This window comes from Malaclemys terrapin, chromosome 8 (genome assembly GCF_027887155.1).
Source record: "Malaclemys terrapin pileata isolate rMalTer1 chromosome 8, rMalTer1.hap1, whole genome shotgun sequence".
Classification (NCBI taxonomy): domain Eukaryota; kingdom Metazoa; phylum Chordata; order Testudines; family Emydidae; genus Malaclemys; species Malaclemys terrapin.
The window spans coordinates 94,879,563-94,890,138 of NC_071512.1; the positions used below are offsets into that span (position 1 = coordinate 94,879,563).

Here is a 10,576-nt window from a genome sequence, read left to right on the forward strand (position 1 = left end):
CCCTGATAATTACTCTAGTTTGCTTTTTCTCTTTCATTTGTCCTAATATGGTCTCCTACTTCCCTGTCTAACTTGACTGAAAAAAAAAAAACAGGTAGATTTCCTTCAAACTCATCAATTCCTTTTGGTTCTACTGAATTTTTGGCTGGCTGTAGTCACAAATCTTTCTGGAGAACCAATATATCAGGTGAACCGGAGCTATATTTCAGGACAATGGTTTTGTGCGAAAAACATGATTGTTTCAGGTAAGTTTTGCTTTGAAATTTCAGATTCTTTCAAAGAGAAAAACTGGGATGAAGACAGAAATTAAAATTAAAAAAAAGGTGGAATGCCTAGTGTTCAAAATTTTCCAGGACATGTTAATACTTCTTTATAGTTTGTCCTGTTTGGAAAAGCTATTTCCAAACTGTAGTGTGAAACAAAAATTATTCATTTTAAAAGACTTGAATAATATATAATATATAATTATTAATAATATAATATAAACAAATAATATAAAGTCTAGTTGAATAATTAGTGAAGATTGTCTCAAACCACAAAATTTATATCCCAATCCAGATTTTAAAACCCTAAAATGTCTAGGGTGTTTGTAAGGAGGAGTTTGGTTCAGCTAATGACTATTTGTAAAATTTGGATCCAGCTCCACATTTTGAATGTCCTCAAGGACCATGATGGGTGAGGTAGGATCCATCATTTGGATTCGGGCCCGGCTTTAATAATGAATGTGTTTGCTTAGATAGAGGCAGCTGGTTTTTGAGGGCTACTTCTTCCTGCTTCTGGAAGCTTTTTCAAAGCTGAAATGAAGGCTGGATTGTGAGCTATTGACAGGGATGCTACACTAATCTAATAATCCTTAGAAAGTGTTATGGGGTTTTTAATATTCACATGATGGCCAAACCCTGTGTTCCTCCAATCATACTCATAGCATAGAAGCATATTCAGGATTCTAAGTTTGGACATGAACCTATGACCATCTGGTTGGAGACAAACCAGCTGTCTGTTGAACTATAAACACCCTTCATTCATGGTGATAATTCATCTTTCCTACCATTGAAATGTTATGCTGCAATCCATCTTGCTGTGCATAAATCAGTGTAATCTCCAAATAGATGGATATTAAGCAGGTATTGGAAGAGAATTGATTTACAGTACTTAGCCAAAGAATCACGTACAAGGGCTTGAATTTTAAGCTGTAACAGAGTAACTGTGAAAACACAGGGTCGGGTTGGGCCTGCTAGCATTGATCCCCTTGCATAGAGGAAAGCTTACTGGAGTGCGTAGGTGTGGGGGACAGAGAGGAGAGACCAGGCCTGCCAAATAATCCCTTGATGGGGTGCGGTATGTGCAGTCCTTTGTAGCTGGCCAGCTCTGGAAAGTGAACACACGTGAACTAAAACGGGGGAAAAAACTGGCCTCTCAAACCCTTGCACATTTTACACGTGCTGGATAGGACACATACAGCAGTAAAATAAAAGATGGTAACAGAGATTAGAAACTGGGAATAAACACCACTGGTAACAATCTAGTGATAGGTACCCAGTTGCCATGGTAATGAGCGGGATTCGAGAAGCTGAGCCAAATTCTGCCCTGAGGTGTGTGTCTATCACTGGAATTGCATGGGGTCATCACGGAATTTGACCCAGTGGGAGTGGAAAGGGTACCTACAAAGGCCAGATTTTCCCTTAAAGAGAGGGGGAGAAAGAGGAGTTTTAACATCACTCTTGGCTGCATTGTATGTCTGTCTAAAATCTTGAATTTTAAAAAAAGTTCCCATAAAACTATAGCAAAGGCAATGAATCGAGGCACAGAATTCACCAATGCAAAGTATTGAGATAGATGAGGGTTATGAGACAGTCGACTGCCCTTGTATGCAGTGCATCTGGGAAAACTGTGTAACAAGATGAGGGTTTAAGCCAGTTCACCCCACAGAGAAGGGCACATATTTGGTAAAAGTAGGGGAAAGATTTTTTATGATTCTTTATGATTTTTTTTTAAATTAACATTAAAACTCTATCCTTCTCCACCCCCTCCAACACCTAAACGCCTGATCCTGCACTCAGTTACACCAATGTAAATCCAGAGTGATTCTATGGTGTTATGTGGAGTCAGTATGGATTTATATATGTGTAACTGGTAGCAGAATCTGGCTCTGGAGACTTTAGGAGCATATGGGACCCTAAAGTGTGGCAGGTGCTGTTTGGAAAATGGTACTCACAGAGCCCAGCTGGTAGCCACAGCTGAAATCTGCATAATCGAAATCTTCAGACTCAGCTGCTGTGCCTGGTTCCATTTCCATGGAAACAGATGCAGAACTGTAGAAAATTATATACAGGTGTTTCCATTAAAAGGTCATTGTTAGCCAACAGCGATGACACAATGGTAACTGACATGCCTCAGTTAATTCCCTGTATTTAGAACAGGAAATGGTGGCCGTCTCTTAGATATCACTGGGTAATAGTTTTTGGCAAATGCTGCTATTTCATTAATGGCAACCTCTGTGGGTGCTTTATTAACACACTGTATCTACAGAATCCAGGCAACACAGATCTGTTTTGGCCCATATCTTTGTGCCCTCCTCTCCATTTCTGCCCAAAGCAACCTTGCGTAAACTCCTAGTTCTGTCATAATTTCCTTCAAATGGGTCTCCCAACCATTGTTCTGTTAGGGCTGGCTAGGAAATGGAATGTTTCTCCGACAGGAAACGTTGACATTCCAAAGTCAGGTTCCATTCTGAATCGGCCCAGAAAGTGGAAATATTGGAAAACTTCACTGGATGAAACGTGACAAAATATTCCATATCAGAAATCTCAAAATGCAAATTGGTGGGCCTTTAAACATGGCAACATATTTTGTTTTAATTCTCATGATTAGAAAATTGCCAAAAATGTTGTCCACGTTGCTGCGTTCTCACTCAAAATATTGATGAAGCCAGGTTTCCAGATAGGAATATTTTTGTGTGAAAAATTTTGACCAGCTGCACTTACTACAACACATCAACACAATTCTGACTGCTGCCTTGCTGAAATTCACTGGGCTCGAGCTATGACCTACCTACTTTACATCGATTGGAATGTAACTGCCTGCAAAGCATTTTGTGGTGGCTTTGCATGAAAGCTACCATACAATTGACAAGTTGTGTTTCTGCTGTGATTGGCTGCAGTGGGGCTGGATTCCTGTGTGACCCACTTGAATAGAGGGAGGGATTTCTCACCATCCACTGAGGGTGCAAAGCAGTAGCAGAGCTGCTCTGTGGAGACTGCTCCATGCCCATTGCTGGAGAATACTTCAAAGTCCTTGCCCACACAGGGATCCCCTCCAGAGATACTCACTGAATTTAGGAAGATGGTACACAACCATCTCACTTGCACAGCAGCAAAGTACTGGTTTTCAATGGTGGGGGCAGCTTTTGCCTATGAGAGAAGTTAAACTTACTAGAGTGATTGAAAAACTAAAAGTAGCACCTTCATTCCCTGCACAGTGGTGGGCAAATTGAGTATCGAGATCATCAATAACAGCCAGGCCAGTTGGGCATTTGAACCCAAGCATTTGCTCATATTTTAAAAATGTACTTGAAAGTGTGTATTGCACTAAGCCTTGGTGACATAGTCCTTCATGTTTATTTAGGCCCTGATCCAGTACTCGAGTGAAGTTATTTCCATTGACTTCAATGAGCATTGCATTGGGCTCGTAGTTTCCAAAACCCATTGTTGTGATTATTTTTATGGAGCACCTAGATGCAAGAAATTCTTACGAATGTTTCCATTTTAGGGGAAGTCAAAGAGGAAATCAGCGATGATGTGGCTGCCCATCTGGTATGCTCAATAGAATGGATATAGCCAAATAGCTGATAAGTATCTTTGGTTGGTATGTTACAGATGATCTTTTATATAACGGTCTCTACAAGGAGAAGGCAAGTCTGTAACTTGGTGCCTACTGAAGTCACTATTGGTTTTTCCTGGCCTCAATGCCTAAAACTCAGCCCAGCAAAGCACCAAAGTGCATGTGTAACTTTAGCATATGAGTACTCCCATTGGTTTCAGTGGAATGACTTTCATGCTTAAAGTTGCACAAGTTAGTGAACTGGGGCCCTATGACTTAACGAGAAAGGACATGCCCAGTCTTTCCTTTGTGTTCAGAACTCTTGCATAAGTTGGGGAGCATCTGTATTTATTATTATTATTAAAAGTGACCCAGCCTCTCGCTACACTTGCTTCCTGCTGTAAAACACTTCAGAAAATAATATCAATATTGGCCGTCCATGTGAAAGGAAATAATGACAAAATCCCCTCATTCTTGGCTTGAGAGCTGTCTTCTGACTACTATTGCAAATGAGGTTGTGGAAAAGTGCAGTGACGCTACATGGTATAACAGCTGGTAGCCAAAGCTAGACAAATTCAGAGTGGAAAGAAAGCCTACATTGTTAACAGTGCAGGTAATTAACAACTTACCAAGGGTCATGGTCGATTCTCCATCACTGACAATTGTTAAATCAAGATTGAATGTTTTACTAAAAGATCTGCTCTAGGAATTATTTTGGGGAAGTTCCCGGGCCTGTGTTATACAGCAGGTCAGACTAGATTATCAGAGTGGTCCCTGCTGGTCTTGGAATTGATGAAGTTTGGTTGCTTTGTTTTTAATTTCCTTGTGATTTAATATTTGGTCATCAATGTGATTTCAATGGGATTTAGGCACTTAAGTAACTTTAAGGATCTGGGCTCCATAATAATCCATATTTAAGAACTTCACTGTGGATTTAGGAGCCTAACTTTACACTCCCAGTTTTGAAAGTTTTGGCCCATTATTCCTTGAGGGTAAACACTTGCTGGGCTGTGTTTCTGCTGAAGCCTCCACCAGCTGGCGAGGGTGTCTTAAGGCTATCCAGACTTGGAAATTGCCCAGACTTGGCCTTTGGTGGTCAGCAGTCAGTTCAGTGCATACCCCGGAAGCATAGACAACGGGTACTGACTGGGCAGAAATCGACCTCAGTTAGTGAATCCAATGCTTGCCCTAGTCTACATGTGGGGGTCAGCACAAGTGCAGCTTCAGCAATGGCTAAGTTGGGGCTATTTCCGGAGGTAGACAACATTCTAGACCAAGCCCACGACTGTGGTGTTCATAGCTGCCTTAAACACAGAAGTATTCTGTTGTTGCCATTTACCCAGCATTACACTGTCGCTAATAGTTTTAATCTTACAGTTTCCATTTAAATTTCTTAGTAGTGACTTGTGACTGAACAGCAGGGACTTAATTTTCTTTGCACTCGCCATTGACTGAAAAGAATTCTTGTGTGGAGGAAACCACCGCTTTAGACCCCATACAGTGCTACCAGTTTCTCAGTAGGCCTCATTCTTTTGCTTGACACTATACCATAGATTATTGTGGGTGGGGACCTCCCTGGCATAACAAATTGCTTTTATGGCACCCCTAGTGGAACAGGATGCTAATTAGCCATTCATCATGAGACTCCGCCATTGAGAGGAATACTTGCAGAAGGGAAAGAGAGGAACTTCACAGATAACTTTAAAAATAGCCATAGTATGAACTGTTAAAACAGAGAGGGGATGGTCAAAGAAAAAACTGAATGTGACTAATTTGTTCAGTAGCCAGGGAATAGGCCGGAAATCAGGGAAGGGATCTGAGTTAGCAAATGTATGCTGGCTGTCTTCAGGTCACAGCTCTAAACTATGGTGAGTAGGCCTGAAAATAACCTGTTGTGCCAACTTTGCGATGTAGCCAGTCACTGAAATGCAATGCACTGTAAACCTAGCCTGGCAACTGTCCCAATGAAGTGAGGAAGCTGGTTATCAGAAAACCCATTAAGTGAGTTCTGGGCAACGCTGGGCCTTGTTATGTTTTTCCTTCCAAGTAAGGATAGTCAGACTGAGCAGGAGGGGTGTGCTGTGCTGGGCAATGCCTTGTGGTGGAATCACACCAGCCTAGGGAGATTTGTTCTACCTCCATTTGCCTCTCCCTAGGATCAACTCTGTCTTCCCTCTGTAGAAAACTATTAGTGGTTAGTCTTTGATTTACACTGTTCAGTCCTTTCCTTTGCAGGAAAACACCAAAGAGCATGAAATTCTTGCTTCCAAGACTTGGGCTCGAAACTATCCCGCCACTGAAGGAAAAGAAAGACCAGCGATCCAGTCTTTCTTCAGTCCGACTGACTCCAGTGACTCTGAAGAGCAGGAGGCCTGGATAGACCGGTTCAGAAAACTAGAGAGAGCTCTTTATTTGTGTGATATTAAAAACACAGGTAATGTTTTAAAAGACAGCCTGTAGGCTTTACTCAATCAACCACCCACCTGAGTAAGGGATCAGAGCTATTATTTGAAAGTAATTCGCTTTCTAAAACACTCGAGGTCAGATGGATGTCAGTTTGGGTTCTATTCCCAGCTCCACTATGAACTACTTGCTTGATACTGGACAAGTCACTTAAAGTCTCTGTGACTTATTTTCCTTATATATACAATAGAGCTAATAATACTGCCCACCGTCAGAGGGGTGTGGGGTGCTCTTGAATATTCTGCCAAGGAGTGCCCTAGGAATGCCTGTGAATAAATACATCTCAAAAGAAAAAATATTAATTACTATTGAAGCCAGAAGGAAGGGTCTGAAAGTCAGGTGGGTCATACTCTGCTCTTGGGTGCACATATGGGCTCCTTTGGGTTTACAAGCTATCTGCTGTCATCTCCATTGCGGTTCCTCCCTGCCACCAGCCAGACATCCTGATAGATCCCCTTAGCTCCTTGACTCGTTCCCAGCCTGAGGGAGGGCTGAATTGGGCAGGCTGAGGACAAGGATTGTTGCCAGCAAGCAAGAGGGGTTTTGCACCAGTAAAAGATCCCATCCCATCCACACTGCCTAGAGCCCGAATGGCCTCCCTCCTCCTAACACAGCCTCTGCTCCTGGCTGCACCTTAATGTTTAAGGACTGGCCAGTCTCCAAGCTGTTTAAATACCTGATGCTTAGCCAGTGTCCTCAGATTAATGCACAGATATTTGCCAGGCAACGACTTTTCCCATAATAGAGACTGTACATAACAACATACCTCTCTTTCGCCTTTGGTCACACAAACACACATCCAGTCAAGAAAGAATTTCACTGGCATAGTTAGGCAGGGCAGGGAAAGGAGAGGATTCAACTGTTCCCTTTTGGTGACCAGTCTGCAGCGGTTGGTTTGTTGGTTATTCCCTGGCTCTGAATGTTCAATAATTTCCTATCCAGGGAGTGTATTGTGACTCTCCATAGATCTCTCTGTTTCACCAAGTCTTTTGCTAAATATATAATCTTGGCCTGCTATGAGACCTTTCTGTAACTTTCCACCCTTCATACGAATCACACTCCACAGTGCTCAAAGATGAGCTTGAATCAAACGTGCTAACATTTAGGCTCCTTCCCTGTACGGGATACTCACCTGGTTCCCATCACCAAAGTCCTCTTTGGTTTGATGGACTTTGCCTTTTTGGCAAAATGAGGTACATGCTTTGAGTACATGCGAAGTAACAATTTACTATGATGGCTTCTTTCATGCCTCTTTGCCCCTCTTATAAATGGGGAATATATCACCTTTATGATATTTGGGAACCATATTCTAATCAGGAACAAGAGTCATCAAAGGGTTTGATTTTGCCAAAGGAAATGAGTTGATAATCTGTAGAAAAATGAACCCGTTTTTTTTTAAAGTCTTTTTTTTTTAAATGTAGGCATGCTGGAAAAGGAAAAAGCAAAGCGTCTAATCCACAACTACAACCTCATCTATGATCTATCCCTGAGTCCTCTGAAAATTGATCAAGCTTTCCGAAACTTCCGTTGTGGAGAAAACATGCCATTGCAGCCGGTGCTGCAGTATTTAAAAGAGTTGTAACAAATACTTACTAGACCATTCTTACGAGTTCTGTTTTTCACCCAATGTCAAATTTCTCTCAGACTGAATGTTGGTGATGTCCTAATTACTACAGCATGTTAATAACTCTCCATACTCTAAAAAAGAGGAAGCAAAACCAGAAACAGCTGAATCTTATACCTGAGTGCTGGGTTTGAAATAAAACTAAATGGCCATGAAGAGTCAGGGCTTTGGCTCTGATACTTAGGCTAGGTCTACACTACCCGCCTGAATCGGCGGGTAGAAATCGATCTCTCGGGGATCGAATTATCGCGTCTCGTCGGGACGCCACAATCGATCCCCGAATCGATGCTCTTACTCCACCAGCGGAGGTGGGAGTAAGCGCCGTCGATGGGAAGCCGCGGAGGTAAGTCCTCACAGTGGGGTAAGTCGGCTCCGATAGGTCGAATTCAGCTACGCTATTCGTGTAGCTGAATTTGCATATATTAAATCGACAGCCCCCCCCCCCCCCCCGTAGTGAAGACCTGCCCTTAGAGATGAGCTCAAGCTTCAGAACTCAGAGACTGATGTAGTTCTGGATTTCTAAACCCAAAGCCTGAGAATATCTGGATTGGAATTCTGGCTCCGCTCATTGTAAAGATGGCAATATTTGGATGAAGGGCTACATCTGGATTTTGAACACTGTCCAGGTGTTCAGTAAAAGCAGCAAAGAGTCCTGTGGCACCTTATAGACTAACAGACGTATTGGAGCATGAGCTTTCGTGGGTGAATACCCACTTCATCAGGTGTTCAGTGAGTGTTCAAATTTGGGCCCCATCTCTGTTGATTATGGTGATAAAACTGATAGATGATTTCAGTGAGATTTTAAATCAAGAAAATGGGAAAGTGGTCACTCTTAAGAACATCCACCTGTTTGAAAGATTCTACTGATTCTAAAGGAATTCCCCATCTTAATAACAGGGTCGCTCTCTAGAACCGGTAGACTCTTTCAAACCAGTGAGATTTTTTAAGCACATCTACTGTAGGTCATTCAAGCAGGGCTATAAACTATAGTCTTCATATACTAACATTGCGGAAAATAGCCCAAAACTGTAACCCTGAAGACTCACCCAAGTGCCTTCATGATTTCATTGTCCTTAGCTTCCTCTTCTGCAACCCCAACCCTTCTCCCTAATGATGTCTCCTGTTCTTGTTCTTGTCTTTACTCTAGGAACAAATTCTGAAAACCTTACTTAGCATGGGCCTCAATTTGGGAAAACCTTTAAGTACATGATGTAAACTTTAAGCCCAGGCTTAAGTCCCATTCACTTCAATGGGACTTACACACATGCTGAAAGTTAAGCGTGTGCTTAAGTGCCCATCCCAAAGAAGGATGTTTTACAGGGTCAGGTCAGCGCATCTTGCACGAGTAGTCAGTGAAATGAGTGGGATACTGTACTTTTGGGAGTATGCATCATACTTGGTAGTGAGCGTCTGCAGCATCATGTCCATAGATTGTAAACTCTTTGGGGTGGGGAATCTGCAGAGCATCTTACACATCTATGTAAGATGCTATATAGATAGTAATAATAATACGTTGCATAGCTGCTGTTCTGCTTAATTCATAACATGGTGGTGAAGTGTGTGATGTTTCCTAGGGCAGGACCAGCAGTAACATTCTTTATCTGCATAAAGTTTAACATGTGTCATTAGTAGGGTGTGACGTTTACATTTAAGATTAAAGGATGGGATTTTCAAAGATGTTTAGGGGAGTTAAGTGCCCAACTCTCATTCAATTCCAATAGGATTTTGAACTTCTTAGCCTAAAAGCTTCTGTGTCAGAACTGAACGAAATGAAGTTACTAATATTGAACTTACTTGGGATGCACAATATATTGTAGAGTCTGATATCCAGTGTTTTAAAGCCGTGTTAGACCCTGAATTTACAATTGTACCTATAACTTTCTTCCTGCTTTTCTTTTAAAACACAGATATTCTTGTCCCACGGGGAGTTTGTATGAAAACGTGCATGTTCTGTTGTGCAGTCATGTGATGTTCTTATCTAAGAAATAGGTTTTTTTAAAACCTTATGCTTGAGCAATTGTCTACCTGTGTTTCTGTGCTGTGTTCTTTGAAAAACAGGGTTCGTATTTTTGCTTTATAGAGTGCCAGTCCAGGAGAGGTCTGAGTGCTGGACACTCAGTGTAGCCTTGGAAAAGCTTGGAATCGGGCTAGTCTGTGAACCTATTGCTCAATCTTAGCCTCTGCAATGACTCATGGGGATACTGCTCTCCCGTAAGGAAGGGATTCATAATTTGGCCCATAGAAATTAGAGGTGGAAGAGACCTAGGCCCAGATTCTTTTAAAGATCTATGTGACTTAAATGGCAGATTCCCATTTTCAGAAGTGACTTAGCCATTTAAGTCACCTGGGCCTTGTAACGCTGAGTGGAGCAATGCCTTTACAAATCTGGGCCCCAGAGCCTAATTCTGGTCTTTATTACACTGGTGTAAAGCAGGAGTAGCTCCACAGAAGGTAACAAAATTACACTGATGTGAAATCGGAACCACCCTGGTAAAGTCCATTGTCATGTCAGCCTCATTTGTCCCATACACCTTGTTCTCCATTCTTGGTCTCAGTCTTGTTTTAAATGGGTCAGATGATGGGTCTCAAGTGCTGGGAAATTATTGCTCTGGCTCAGGGGATCTCAAACTTCATTGCTCTGCGACCCCCCCTCATGACAAAAAAGTTACT

At 42.1% G+C, this 10,576-nt stretch overlaps 1 protein-coding gene across 2 annotated transcripts in view; it reads left to right on the top strand.

Moving 5' to 3' along the window:
* Positions 1 to 9,919, top strand: part of C8H1orf87 (chromosome 8 C1orf87 homolog) — a 30,162-nt gene extending 20,243 nt beyond the window's left edge. For both annotated transcript variants that reach the window (XM_054038518.1, XM_054038517.1), the window contains exons 10-12: positions 3,769 to 3,812; positions 6,055 to 6,253; positions 7,704 to 9,919. In XM_054038518.1, the coding sequence (XP_053894493.1) occupies positions 3,769 to 3,812; positions 6,055 to 6,253; positions 7,704 to 7,864 (404 nt within the window). In that variant the 3' untranslated portion in view covers positions 7,865 to 9,919. The remainder of the gene's footprint in view (positions 1 to 3,768; positions 3,813 to 6,054; positions 6,254 to 7,703) is intronic.
* Positions 9,920 to 10,576: the final 657 nt, after the last annotated feature.